General features: G+C 47.7%; 1 protein-coding gene across 3 annotated transcripts in view; it reads left to right on the forward strand.

Annotated features, from left to right (window-relative positions):
* Positions 1-14,507, forward strand: part of WDR59 (WD repeat domain 59) — a 49,217-nt gene that overhangs the window by 12,065 nt on the left and 22,645 nt on the right. For 2 of the 3 annotated variants that reach the window (XR_009557761.1, XM_035118626.2), the window contains exons 4-15: positions 1,195-1,280; positions 2,806-2,886; positions 3,578-3,615; positions 4,477-4,565; positions 4,646-4,762; positions 7,390-7,467; positions 8,105-8,261; positions 9,014-9,093; positions 10,111-10,243; positions 11,747-11,871; positions 13,018-13,182; positions 13,402-13,497. Coding sequence is in view for 2 of the 3 variants with exons in the window: in XM_035118626.2 (XP_034974517.2) it covers positions 1,195-1,280; positions 2,806-2,886; positions 3,578-3,615; positions 4,477-4,565; positions 4,646-4,762; positions 7,390-7,467; positions 8,105-8,261; positions 9,014-9,093; positions 10,111-10,243; positions 11,747-11,871; positions 13,018-13,182; positions 13,402-13,497 (1,245 nt within the window). In the remaining variant the exon portion in view is untranslated. The remainder of the gene's footprint in view (positions 1-1,194; positions 1,281-2,805; positions 2,887-3,577; positions 3,616-4,476; positions 4,566-4,645; positions 4,763-7,389; positions 7,468-8,104; positions 8,262-9,013; positions 9,094-10,110; positions 10,244-11,746; positions 11,872-13,017; positions 13,183-13,401; positions 13,498-14,507) is intronic. The other variant, XM_035118627.2, reaches the window with a different exon arrangement.

The following is a 14,507-nucleotide window of genomic DNA, read 5'->3' on the forward strand; positions in this document are numbered from 1 at the left end:
AACAAATCTGTCCAACTAGCTTGTGGGAATGGGGTTATGTTAGTTTTCAGAGTCCCACCTAAACGGAAATAACAATAGCAACAATCATGTTTATTCCACACACCCCTTTACTCTGCAATCAACCTGCAATAATCAGCCCCTTTCAGTTCTTGGGACAGGCTGCTTGAATTCCACAGAACTTCCTGGAAGCTTGCCCACATCTGGCCCTTTCCAGTGTTACACATAAAAACATTCAGTGTTACACACACAAAAATTCAGCTCTCTTCTAGTCGCCTCCCTATAAGCATTTTAAATATTTGGCTAGGGAAATGTAACATTAGACATGGTCCCAAGTCGTGTGTGTGTATGTGACCAGGACAGCTTCATTGATGGACAGGGATTGGAGGCAGCACAGTTAATGACTCAGTATTGCCCTTTTTATCCTGTCAATCAGGAAGCCTCAAGGGTTTTTAGTGGAGTAGTTGCATTGGGTGTTCTTACAAATGCTAGCTTTACTTGGTTTTGTGAAAAATTAAACATGTTTTCTGGTGGGAAAGGCTGCTCCTCTTTCCCTAGACGGTCATCCAGAAGATTTGCAGTCATAAGAACATAAGAAAAGAACAAGCCCCAGAAGGGAAACAAACCACGAGCCCAATTTTGAGCAGGAAATGAGTGGAGCAAAAGCTTTTCAGCAGTTCACATGTTGCTTGTTCATATTAAACCATAGGTGTTTTTTTTAAATGATGGTTTCATGTGATGTGTGAACCCAAACACAACTTGTTTATGTTAAACTTTATTTGATGATCAAGGCAACTAACTTCAGAATCAGTAAAGCATTCTGAGGATCAAAACGAACCACCAAGCCTTTAAAAACAGGTGAGGTGGTGTAAATAAAGGAGAACTTAAAGCAGCCAAATCAATTCTCGTAAGTTGTCTTGCATCATTTAGGAAAAATTAAATGGGCGGTGCATTGATGCATCTCTGTGGGGATTTCATTTGAGATTCTTGGGGATGTGGTGTGGCTGGGAGGGAGGAAGAGCTGTTTTAGCAAAGATTCTGGAAAGCTGGTTTCTCTTGTTGACATGCTCCAGAGCAGGGCCTTTCCTGCTGATTTTAAAGGGTGGTAGAGTGTTCCAATGCTAGGGAGCACTTCTGTAGCTACATAGCACTCTGCTGCCCACGTTGTGGCTTCTCATGTCTTCTGTTTAATTTCAGAGCAACCAACGAGTTGACCTGTATAAATGGAAAGATGATAAAGGGGAAGTTGGCACTTCCTTGCAAGGGCACACACGTGTGATCAGGTACGGCCCTGGGGAGCCCTAGCGCACTCCATTGTCATGCAGGCCAGTGAGCCTTGCACACTGGCTCATGGTGTTGGGAATTTCAGTCCTGATGTGATGAGCTTGATGCTTGGACCCCCTCTGAAGCCCCCCTTCTGGCCCTCCCTGCTTGGAGTGCATGAAGTGCATCAGTCACTGCTGCAGTAACTTTGAGCTCATAGAATCATAGAGTTGGAAAGGACCCCGATGATTATCTAGTCCAACCCCCTGCAGTGCTGGATTATGGAGCTGTCCCTTATTGGGATCAAACTTGCAACCTTGGTGTTATCAACACCACAATCTAACCAACTGTCTGCGGACATGTCCAGATATTCCAGCTTAGCAAATCCTGAGTTTGTCTGGACATATTTTCAATATTCATGCAGTGAATTAGAGGGAGAAGGAGATTAAGCACCCCCCTCTCATCCTGATTAAATGATGGTCTCAGCAGCAACAGGGAGTTTTTCTCTGGTGGGCTGGAACTCCCCTAGTCCCCAGAGCTGTGCTTTTCAAACTTTTACCTCTTTGCATGCCAGTTTGTTTTCTGTGAAACTGCTTTGCATTATGGAGGATTCAGAAGAATATTCCAGGACACAAATTCTGTTAGGAGCTGGGGTAGCCTAAGGGCTAAGGGACTGGGCTACAGGTCATGAAGTCTCCATTTTGAATCTCATCTCTGCCATGAGCTCGATAGGTGACCTTAGGCAAACAGCACTCTCGGTCATAGCCTCCCTATTTGAAATAAGGGTAATAATAATACCGATGTGCCTTGCAGGGTGTTCATGTATAGGAAGCATCATACAGATGTTAAGCAATATTGCTCCTTCTGTGGCTGTGTTAGAGGGAGATCTCCGTAGTAGTGGGCTAGCTGTTTTTCAGGGACACAGTTTGCCATCATAGATCTTGTTTCTGTAGAACCTTCTGCTCCAGAGCTGTGCTGGGGAACATCTTTAAGCCCATGGGCAATCTTGTGGGATGAGGTGGACACATTCCAGTGGTGGGTGGAACTAGGGTAAAGGTGGGTGGAACAGCAGGTGTGACTCCTGCCTTTTGTACAATGTGCTACACTACAGCCACACAAAAGTGAGAATGTTACACACACACACACACACACACACACACACACACACATCCATCCTCCAAGAGGTATTATATTTCAAGGACACATTTTAGCCAAACCAAAGCACTCTGGGGAGGGTCCTGGGAGCTCCCTTTGGTCCATGGGTTAGAGGTTCCCTACCTCTGCTCTGCCCTAGAGAAACACAGTGGCCAGTAAAATGAGCAAAGGGCATGTAGCTAAAGCTCCCTGGAATTCTTTGGTGGTGCCTTCTGTCTGGAAAAGCTGGTCTTTGGAGCTGTGAAACTGGGCCAATGGGGCATTGTGTTAAGAAAGAAGGCAATGAACAAGAGAATTGCTAATGACCATGCATAGTCTGGTGTTTGCAGCTGTCCAAGATAGATCCCTCTTGCTGATGCTTCCCCCCTTCTTCGTTTGCAACTTTTCTAGTGATTTGGACTGGGCAGTATTTGAGCCGGACCTGCTGGTTACCAGTTCGGTTGACACATACATCTACATCTGGGATATCAAGTAAGTGCAGAGCCACATCAGGGAAGATACTGCTGGTCTTTGTGGGAGCAAATTCCCATGTGTCACCTTGAACTGCTGCCACTGGAGTAGGATAGTTTGGAAGGGTGAAGCTGTCCCTAGTAATATCCTCTTGGTGAATGGGTTTTGCTCTTTCATATTTGGGATCACGAAGGAGCACTCCCCAGTCAAGTGAACTAGAAACCCCAGCAGCCTGTGTCTGTAAGGCCCCTGTGCATTCTGCACTTTGCCTCACTAGCATGGTCCTACCCCCCCCCCCCATTGTGCAGAAGCTACCATGCAGCTGAGCTTCAGTTGTAGGAGCTGGAGGCAGCTGAATGATTCGCTATCTGCCTAGGTCAGTCGTTTTCAAATTCATTTCCATGAGAAATGTTCAACAAATGAAAGCTCAGAGTCCTCAACTGCAGAGAAGATTGCCTGCTCTGTCTGTGCAGTTTCCTGGACTGGCCCTCTTCTGTCCAGTTTTCTCTGGAGGCAAGTAATGCTGTTGCCTCTCGGTATCAGTTGTTACTGGTCAAAATGAGTGAAGTTTGTTGCCCTCAAAATGCAAAACTTACTGAGTGTATGAACTCTGTGTCTCCAGTTTTAAGTTGGAGAAGCAAAAATTGAGAGGCACTAACCTGAATGGAGAGGGAACAGCATGTATGCTTATGGTGGTATTGTTGTATTTTAGGGACACCCGGAAGCCTACTGTCTCACTTTCTGCCGTTGGTAAGTACCAGTTGGTTAGGTGGAATTTGTAATATTGGCATAATATTTCACTCGGTAGTTGGTGTTAAGTGTCCTGCAAAGAAGAGGTCTTGGCACTGGTTTCCAGTAGCTCACAAGGTGTCCAACCTGTGGCATGCCTGTCACTACTGGAGCAGGCAGTAGCAGATCTGGCAATGGTATTAAGCAGCCTTCCTCAACCTGGCGCCCTCCAGATGTCATACCCTACAACTCCCATCAGCCCCAACCAGCATGGTTGGGGCTGGTGGGAGTAGTAGCCCTTAGTATGTGGAGGGCACCAGCTTGGGAGAGGCTAGCATAAAGTGTCAACTTCTGCCTTACCCAGATTTCCTTTATTTCAGCAGCATAATTTAGGACAGGGCAGAGGAGTCATTTTGTTGGTGTTCTCGCTAAGGCATTGTGATCCAGAGGTTTTTGCAATCTGCTGCAAATCACCTAGGAGTCTTCCAATAGAGCCCAATCTACCTTTTGCCTACACCTGCGATAACCTATTTTTCAAACTTGACCCATGCCCCACTTGCCCAGACAGTTGCCTGCTGCATCAGTAGGCTGCAGATGAGCTGGTTTGGTTCTTGACTGCTCCCCTGGGCTGGCCTTCTGGAGTGGCTGTGCTGCACCCTGTAGCATTCCGTACTACGCCTCTGGTGACCACTCCATTTTTGAAAGCTCTTGGCCTATTCATTGTCAATTATTTGTGCCCAGCAAGATACAATACCCAGGATGGGCTTGATTTGACACCTCACTTGCATTTTCTGTGTTGTCGTCATACCCACCTGGCCGTACACCCTATTGGCATGTTGGTGTTCTTTTAAATTGTGTGTGTGTGCTCTGTTCCTTCTGCAGCTGGTGCCTCCCAGGTAAAATGGAATAAGAAGAATGCCCACTGCTTGGCAACCAGCCATGACGGGGATGTGCGCATTTGGGACAGGCGGGTGAGTCACTGTTGCCCCTCTAAGGGAGATGGTTGTGGTCATCTCTTGTGCAAACTTTCAAATGAAATCTCTTCTTGCAGAAACCCGGCACTGCGGTGGAGTACTTGGCTGCTCATCTCTCTAAAATCCATGGCCTGGACTGGCACCCAGACAATGAGAACATATTGGCTACATCCAGCCAGGACAACTCTGTCAGGGTAGGTGGGTGGGTTTTGAGGGCCCTTAAGCCCAGTTCTGACATGGCACTTACCTTTCAAACTGGCTGAAATGTGAACTTCACCAGCCAGGCAGGTGGAGAATTCCAGTTGTGCTGGTCCCTGCCAGTCTTTGCAGTCATTGGGGGCCACTGGGAAATGAATGGAGGGTATGCATGGGCACCATCCTGTTTTGAGGGAAGGGGTGTCCTGGTGAATAAGCAACCAGTCTTTTCCATTATACTTTCCCATACTCCTTGCTGCATGTCACAGTGTGTGACACTGCCACAGGCTAAAAAACCATTGCAGTCTTTGAGCACCTTTGCATTTTGTTTTGCAAATGCTGGATCTGCCAGTTTTTTGTGTGTTCTTAAATTTGTTTGTAAAGCTCCATCCATATGCAGTGACGCTGTGTGGTAGGTCGGACACGACTGGACCTGATGGTCAGGGGCCCCTTTACCTTTACCTTTAAATTTGTTTGTAAGGGACCCAGGTGGCGCTGTGGGTTAAACCACAGAGTCTAGGGCTTGCTGATCAGAAGGTCGGCGGTTCGAATCCCTGCAACGGGGTGAGCTCCCGTTGCTTGGTCCCAGCTCCTGCCCACCTAGCAGTTCGAAAGCACATCAAAGTGCAAGTAGATAAATAGGGACCGCTCCGGCGGGAAGGTAAACGGCATTTCCGTGCGCTGCTCTGGTTCGCCAGAAGCAGCTTTGTCATGCTGGCCACATGACCCGGATGCTGTCTGCGGACAAACACCGGCTCCCTCGGCCTATAGAGCGAGATGAGCGCCGCAACCCCAGAGTCGGACACGACTGGACCTGATTGTCAGGGGCCCCTTTACCTTTACCTTTAAATTTGTTTGTAAAGCTCCATCCATATGCAGTGACGCTGTGTGGTAGCTTAGGCTGAGAGGTCAAAATGAGCTTCATGGCTGGCTGGAAACTTGAACCTTGTTCTCCCAGGTTACAGCCCAACACTCTTAACCACTGCAACATACTGGCATAACATAACCAGGGGTGACTCACCTGAGGCCCTCCAAGTGTAGTTGGACTCCAGTTCCCATCAGCCCCAGCCTAATGTGGCCAACAGGGGTGATGAGAGGTGAAGTCCAGCCACATTTGCAGGATCAGGCATTCCCCACCCCTGCTTGAAAGCATCATAGCTTAAGGTGGTTTATAGGACTTTATGGGTCATTGCTTTCATTTTTTAATTATACCTGGTAGCTTTCAGAGAGGTGGTATATTGAGTGCACTACTCTTACTTAGCTGTGTCTTTGGCCCCTAGCAAGAGGAGGGCAGCAGCATTTTGTTTCCAGACTGTTTTCAAGGCCAGCCCTCCGCAGAACATATTTACCGGTACATTAATGGTGGTGACAAGGGCTTTTTCCTCTGAGGAGGGCCCCAGGTGTGTATTCTGGTGTTGATTAAAAAGCATTCCCAGCTTCAGGTGCCTCCTGGGTATCTGGCAACCAGAACCAGGAAAGCCCCAAGATGTTATAGCTGTGTTTCCTGTAGCCAGGAGGCTTCTTTCAGATATGCACATGTCTTACTACTGCTAGAAAGTCCTGCCAATAGAAATAATAATAATAATAATTAATAATAATTTATTAATTATACCCCGCCCATCTGGCTGGGTTTCCCCAGCCACTCTGGGCGGCTTACAACAGAAAAATGAAATAAAACAATCTATTAAACATTAAAAGCGTCCCTAAACAGGTCTGCCTTCAGATGTCTTCTAAAAATCTGGTAGCTGTTTTTCTCTTTGACATCTGATGGGAGGGCATTCCACAGGGCGGGCACCACCACTGAGAAGGCCCTCTGCCTGGTTCCCTGCAACTTGGCTTCTCGCAACAAGGGAACCGCCAGAAGGCCCTCGGTACTGGACCTCAGTGTCCGGGAAGAACGATGGGGGTGGAGACACTCCTTCAGGTATACTGGACCGAGGCCATTTAGGGCTTTAAAGTTCAGCACCAACACTTTGAATTGTGCTCGGAAACGTACTGGGAGCCAATGTAGATCTTTCAAGACCAGTGTTATGTGGTCTTGACGGCCGCTCCCAGTCACCAGTCTAGCTGCCACATTCTGGATTAGTTGTAGTTTTTGGGTTACCTTCAAAGGTAGCCCCACATAGAGCGCATTGCAGTAGTCCAAGCGGGAGATAACCAGAGCATGCACCACTCTGGCGAGACAGTCTGCAGGCAGGTAGGGTCTCAGCCTGCGTACCAGATGGAGCTGATAGACAGCTGCCCGGGACACAAAGAATGGCCTCTGTGCCCCTTTCTTAGTGTGATTGACAGGGGAGTTATGGGTGAGGTTTATGGGCAAGCCAAGGGTGGTTTGTACCTTCAAATGATACATGGAGCAGGATTGGTCATCTTACTGTGGTACTTGATGCTGAAAGGGCAATGCGGAGCCCAGGTACTAAAAATCCTTCATGAATACCCCAGTCCTTCAGTGGGATGTTATTCTAAATAGCATATGTACACTTACTGAAGGCCAGAAGCCCTTGCCACTCTGGCCATGTTGTAGTGCTCTTGTTGTGCTGTGATCTCCCAGGTGTGTGTATGTTGCTGCTAGTAAGCATCCTCTTCCTCCTCCTCCTGAACTGGCTTATTATCTCTTTCGTTGAAGTTTTGGGATTATCGACAACCCCGAAAATACCTCAACATCCTGGGATGTCAGGTTCCTGTCTGGAAAGCCAGATACACGGTAAGGACAGAGCCCACCTGAGAAAGCTGGTAAGGCAAATGTTCAAAGAGAAAAAGCATATTTCTTTGTTTTCAGGTGATGCACATATGTATCTCAGCAGGGATGTCTTAAAAGAGGTTTTCCTCCTTTTCTCCCTTGCAGTGGGAATGACTCTTCTAAGTTAGCAAACTTAATCTAAGGTGTTTGTGTATCTCCTTCATACAAATACATCCCACGCAAAAAAGAACCCTCCAACACTCCTAGGTTCACATGCTTACACCTATAATGATGTAAGACCCTCTTCTTCTCTGCCTCGTGGGTGGAGTAGGAAGTAGCAGAGGTGGCAGAGAGAACAGTAAATTAAGAGCATGAAACAACTTGAGAATGCAGCTTGCTTCACTCTCCACCCAAGAACCATAAGGAATAAAGCTTGTGAAAATCACTGAGGTTTGATACATTGGCACTGTTAATTAGCACAAGAGCTGGGCACACACGTAGGGGTGTTCCGCTAACTGTCAAGCATTTCAGATGTGATCACTCACACATTACAGAGATGCATGTGTATTGCCATGTTGAAACTTGTTTTGGTGGGGAAAAGGCAACTGAGAAACATTTCAGAGCTTCTGGACCTCCAACCTTCCCTTGTGACTTCTTCTAGCCTTTCAGCAATGGACTGGTGACAGTGATGGTGCCCCAGCTGCGGAGAGAGAACAGCCTCCTCCTCTGGAATGTCTTTGACCTGAACACGCCAGTCCACACCTTTGTCGGGCACGATGATGTTGTGCTAGAATTCCAGTGGCGGAAGCAGAAGGAAGGTGCGTGACAGATGCATCCTTCTCGTAGTGGCCTCAGTGTGCCTGCTGGCTCTCTGGCCCACAAAGCACAGAGGTGGCTTTGCTGCTTAAGGCCCTTTCTGGCTCTTTTCAGGCAGTGTGTTTTCAATTGCATTGCGTCTTCTCTGACTTCCCTCTCTGTGTCATGTCTCTCCATTATTCAACTAGTTCATTTAAAATTAAATTGCAGTAAACCATAAGAGATCCCCCCCCACCAGTCTGCAACTGTATTCGCCGGGGGGGGGGGGGCAGATCTGTGATGGCCAAAAGAAATTGAGAACTCTGGTCTAACTATGCAGAGCAAAATGCCATGCATGACACAAGCAGGGAAAGGATCTTGGGCACTTGTGTCACAAATATTGGGCTTAAGCTGCATTTCACACAGACTTCAACTTTCCCATTCCTTTTATATCAAAGGAACATGGGCTGGTTTGAGCTCTTTGTATGTGATTTTTATTGAGTTTCAAAACATGTGAAACCAAAAGAGTACATACAGAAGTGAGTCTACAAGCAAAACCCAACATTGCCAGACATCATACAAAGATAATTTTAAATTCACCTGTCTCCCTCTCCCCTACCGTTGAGAGAGCAAAAATGTGGGCCAAGCATTTAGAATGAGTAAGTCCACCTCAAAGAAAAAACATCTCAAGCAGAGCACAGAGATACTCCTTCAAAATACCAGACCATCTCAAAAAAGCCAGAGCTTAAACTCTTTAATCTGGAATGCCTTTCAGGATCCAAGGACTACCAGCTGGTCACCTGGTCTCGAGATCAGACACTTCGGCTGTGGCGAGTTGATTGCCAGCTGCAACGGGTAAGTGGCAGGTGGCAGAGTCTTTCCTTTTTTGCTCAAAGTTGCAGATGTCAGAAACCAGAAAAACATGTATTTGCCAGCTAAATTGTCAGGTATCTCCTGTACCTGTTGTCCTGGGTCCATCTCCTGTTGTGGGGTTTTCTTTCTCTGCTTCTGTATCAAACCTCTTTCCTGTTCCTGACTTTATGGTGGTTTCAGCAGAATAAATCAAGCAAGTGGAACCCACCTTGAGAGTATCTAGATCAAACCTTTGCACTGGCAAAATCTCTTAATTCTGATAGAAGTTCATCACCTGCTTAAACATCAGCATGGAAGGACCATTACATTAGTGTCCTTGGCCAACGTCTTCATCATCCTACTGCTCTTAAAGAGTCAGGAAGCATTCCCTCAATCTAGCCTACAGCTGCCTCACTAAAACCTGGACCTTTTCTCCTTCCCTTCGGGGCCCTGATCAAGAGCTGCCTGTCTTCTTTTGGTGGTGTAGGTGGTGATGGTTCAGCAGTTGTGAAACACATAACTGTGTCCTTGTATCTTCTTTCCTCTAAGCCAGCATTCCTCAAACTGCAGTGTAAGCTCCCTTTGCCCCCAACAGGAAGGGGGCATGCAAGGTGTGCCAGCAGGGAAGCTGTACAGTTTTGTCTACTTTTACAGATGATAAACCTATAAGCAAGCAAGGCTCAGAGTTTCCCAAAGTGTGGGTGGTGATCCCTTTGGGATGGTTGCAAGAAAGCAATAATGCAGGTGAAGTCTCTCGACTCTTGTGAGAATGTTGAAATGCTGCTAGGAGAGGGAGCATATTAGAGCTTACGGGGGGAAGCTGGTGTGGAGGTTATACGAACCAGGGTGAGGGTTATGCAGTGTGAAGCCAGTGAGGTCTCTAGACAGGGATGGTGCAGAAGTCCTAGCCAACTTGCAACCGGAGGGGGGGGCATTTTTTCCAGTTGCACGTTGTTTGCTGTGCCACATCCATAGCTTGCTTTGTTTCTGCTTTGCTGCATTTGCTGCTTCTTGTTCCAGCTGTGCTCCAATGACCTCCTGGATGGGGTGGAGGAGCTCATCGATGGGATTTCTCTCCTGCCAGAGCCAGACAAGGCCCTGCCTTCCCAAGACACTGAGCCCCAGCAAAATGCCAACCATGGAGAAGAGGAAGGTGAGGCGAGGGGGTGCCTGGGTGGTTTGTGGAGCTGGCAGACTCTCCTGTGCTTTGTTTTGCATGTCGCTCTGAGGATGCCTCCCTCAACCATGTCCCATTCCCTCCCAGTATTACTATTATTAATTCATAAATAAAGGGTGAGCTCCCGTTCCTCGGTCCCTGCTCCTGCCAACCTAGCAGTTCAAAAGCACATCAAGGGAAGGTAAACGGCATTTCCGTGTGCTGCTCTGGTTTCGCCATAAGCGGCTTAGTCATGCTGGCCACATGACCCGGAAAAACACTCTGCGGACAAACATCGGCTCCCTCGGCCAGTAAAGCGAGATGAGCACCGCAAGCCCAGAGTCGTTCGCGACTGGACTTAACTGTCAGGGGTCCTTTACTTTTACCTTTACCTGAACCTGAGGATACCTCCCTCAACCATGTCCCATTCCCTCCCAGTATTACTATTATTAATTCATAAATAAAGGTTACTAAAGGTTACTAGAAACAGTGGTCTTCAGCCATGCACCTGGCTAAACAGCTATGCTTTCTAATTCCTCCTGAAAATTAATAATGTTGGAGACAGGTGCACCTCGCTAGGGAGGGCACTCCAGAGCTGGCGAGCCATTACTGTAAAGGCCCTGTCACAGGGTCTGCCTTGCTACCCCTGGCTCTGTCTCTCAGTAGCTGCCTTGCCCTCCACCCTAACAGCCTCAGTGGGCACCAGCCACCACTGCAACCACCACAGATTCAAACGCAGTATGTCTACAGAGAAGATTACCAGCAACAGATCTGTGCTGAACAAGCAGAACATTTTGCAGGCAAGGGGGTTTCTACTTCAAAAGTAGAGATGGTACATAAGTTGCTGAAAGCAATTAAGCCATTGGTCTTCAGTGGATGCTACACAACATGCTCTGGTTGGGGGGGGGGCACTTGTTAGTGAACAGAGTCTTCAGTGGGTGTTTGAATATCATAAAAGGGAGCAGGTGAATGGGTGGGAGTTGCACAGGTGAGGCTCCACAACATCAGGAAGGGCTCTGTCCTGAGTTACAAAGACTTGCCTACAGGAGTTGCTTACTCTCTGCAGGTGGCAGGGTTTGGCAATGGTAGCCCTTGACTCATTTTAGGCAGGCGGCAAAGAGAAGAAGAGGTGGCAGAAAAGGTGAGGGGGGGAACGGGGGGGGGGGTAGAAAAGGGGAAAGGGTTATAGCTCCACCCTTTCCCGCTTTTGACCCACTGCTGGTGTTATGTAGACCCTGACAGAATGCTACTCTCAGGAGGAAAAGTTCCCCGCTTCAGCCTTCAAAGCACTGCTGAAGTATCAGAGCTTCAAAGAGTCCATCAGACTTCTATGAAGGAATAATCTTCCTATCTGCCCCTGTCCAATTCCACTCTAATTCTCTCCTCATCACCCCCAAATGCTTGGCACTTTCAGCTTGTTGCCCCACCTCTCCCTACTTTCTCTGACGGGCTGGGAGGAGGAGGGCACAGATCCTCAGCACTGCCTTCTCTCTCTGACAGCCTTGAAAGAAGACTCCCAGAAAAGTCTCCTGGTGGGGAAAAAGCTGGACCAGCTGGGGCTGCCTCAAACCTTGCAGCAGGAATTCTCTCTGATCAATGTGCAGATCCGAAACGTCAACATGGAGGTAGGTGAGGGAGGAGCCATGTCCTCCTGTTGGGTGTGCTTTTGCTTGAGAGGGTGGAATTCGCAACACCCTGTCTGCTGCTGGGTGGGGATCGTTTGTCCTCTTCTGGCAGGCTGCCTTTCTTGGGCCATGACACTCCTTGACAGGCCAAGGGAATGGTCTGCAGAGACTTCCCTGGCAGGGTTGCATCCATGAGGTCCTCACTTTCTGGAGTATCTTTTAAGCAGAAAGCAGGGGAGGGGGGAGAGAACGTGGAAGCAGCCAGCCCAAATACTGAGTTGTATCCAGTGTTCTTACTTAGAATAGACCCATTGATATTAATGGTCATGACTCATTGAGGCCCCCTGATTTTAGTGGGTCTGGCCAGAGTAGATCTGTAACATTGTTTTCAGCCATCCTCACCTTGAGCTCCATCTGCTTCTGGTGGTGAATTTGCTTGTTTCCTTATAAAACACATTTCATTTACTTTTCCAAATTTGCTTTAAGCAGTATACAAAATCTGTTTTTGAAGTCTAAGGAAGAAGATACATTTGTTAAAACAAAGTTTGAGCCTTCAGGCAAGAACTTCATTTAAATTATTTGCTAAATATGTACTTTAAGTGTAGCAACAACAATAGCAGCAGGTTACAAATGGACCAAATATGCTTAACAAAAAGAAATGTAACTTGGAACCTTCTATGATAATAACAATAATGATGATCAAGAGAGGCTGGTTCAGTAGGCTGAATAGGGCGCTGCCCCACCAAGCTCGGTCTCCCACAGCCAGCCAGCCCCCCAGCCAACTTTTCTTACAACCAGTCTAGGTGATAGGACTGGCTGTCAACTTCCTCCTTAGTCTCTGTGTTGACCTTACAGAACTCAGCAAAAAGGAGGATGGGGACAATTCTAGAACCACTTGGCTCAGCCCACCATTTGCTCTGGTCTCCTACTGTTAGTCTCCCTGCCTTCCACCAATAGAATCCAATTCCAATGGGTTCCAGCCGCCACTGAGGATGATGATTATTGCAGGGTCCAGGTTATATTTCACGTGGTTGAGTTTGGTCCCCTTGCAGGCCTCCACTGTTCCTTGAAGTAGGTCAGTGCAATTGGATCCACTAACAAAATATTCTCCTAACATCTCCTCTGTTCCTCCATTGGCTTTGGCAGATGGATGCCGTAAATCGTAGCTGCACCGTCTCTGTGCACTGCAGCAACCACAGGGTCAAGATGCTGGTGATGTTCCCTGCTCAGTATCCCAACAATGCTGCCCCCTCCTTCCAGTTTGTCAATCAGACCACCATCCCCTCCACCATGAAGGCCAAGCTGCTGAAGGTGGGTCTGCAAGCAAGCAACTCTGGCAGGTGGGGTGGCTGAAGGCTGTAGAGGTCCGGGAACAGGGAGGGTCTCCACATTGGCTGCCTACCCATGAATTCTCTCCCGAGGAACCCTCAGTCCTGGAGCCTTGATCATTGTTTGAGTGTGTGGAGAAGCTGTGTGTGTGTGTATTCATGACCCAGACTATTCACATAGTATGCGGGGGGCCTCTTGCAGATCCTGAAGGACACTTCCATGCAGAAAGTGAAACGGAATCAGTGCTGCCTGGAGCCCTGTCTGCGCCAGTTGGTCTCCTGTCTGGAATCTGTTGTGGTAGGAAATGGCTTTCAGCGCCAACCTGTCTTCTCATTTTGCCCTAGTCTCCTTGATCTTTGTTTGGGGAAAAAACTCCTAGTATCCCTTTTTTCTTTACAAATCCAGAGCGGTTTACAACAGATTTTAAAACTTGTCCATAGTAGCTTTCCATGCTTTCAGTTTTTAGCATTGTACTGCTAAAGCAGAAGCATAGAAACCACATTAGGCAGAGGTGCCAAAATTTGCCTGTCCACAGGGAGGGGCGGCTCTGATTCTCAAGCTGGCTGGCCCTTGTGACTGGCATGTGGGTTGCTGCAGAGGCTGGGTAGCAGGTTTCTCATCTTATGAATGTTCTGATTCCTGCTTTGCAAAACATTTTGTGCCACTGACAGGAAATGTTCCTCAAACCCAAAGGGGGCATATTCCACTGCCCTCTGCTCCTTTCTGTAAACCAGAAACCAGTCATGGAACTTGCATGCTCTGTGGCAGAGGACTGGGCTCCCAGGAACAGCACCTCTGTGCACCTCTGCTGTGGGATTTGGAAGTGCTTTGAAATCCCCATCTAAAAGTGCCCTTAAGCCTTAAGAACTAGGCCCTGGTTGGCCACAAAGTGTTGATGCCTCCCTTGGCCTTGTTCTCCCACCACTGTGGCGAATGCTTTTTGATTTAGGAAGAGAGCCTCCTTAGGGACCACAATAGAAAATGGCAACAACAAATGGTGTATCTGGGTTCATTCTGCTGCCTTCCAGTCCTAAGAGACAGCTCTCCATTGCCTCTGTGCTTTTTCCTTTTTAAAGCAGAAAGCTGGCTGGTGCTGAGTTTCTGCATGTGGTGACAAGACACTCAATTCCCACATGAGTAGCGTGATTGCAGACCAGGGGGAATAGCAGCCCTGCTGTACCTTGCAGTTAAAAATACACAATGATAGTGGTCCCTAGATAACAGTGTATGCAAGACAAAAGATCCAAAATATGAAAATGATACTGTATTGAACTCTTAAGAACATGTACATGAAACTGATACATAAT

This window comes from Zootoca vivipara, chromosome 6, assembly GCF_963506605.1.
Source record: "Zootoca vivipara chromosome 6, rZooViv1.1, whole genome shotgun sequence".
NCBI classification, from domain to species: domain Eukaryota; kingdom Metazoa; phylum Chordata; class Lepidosauria; order Squamata; family Lacertidae; genus Zootoca; species Zootoca vivipara.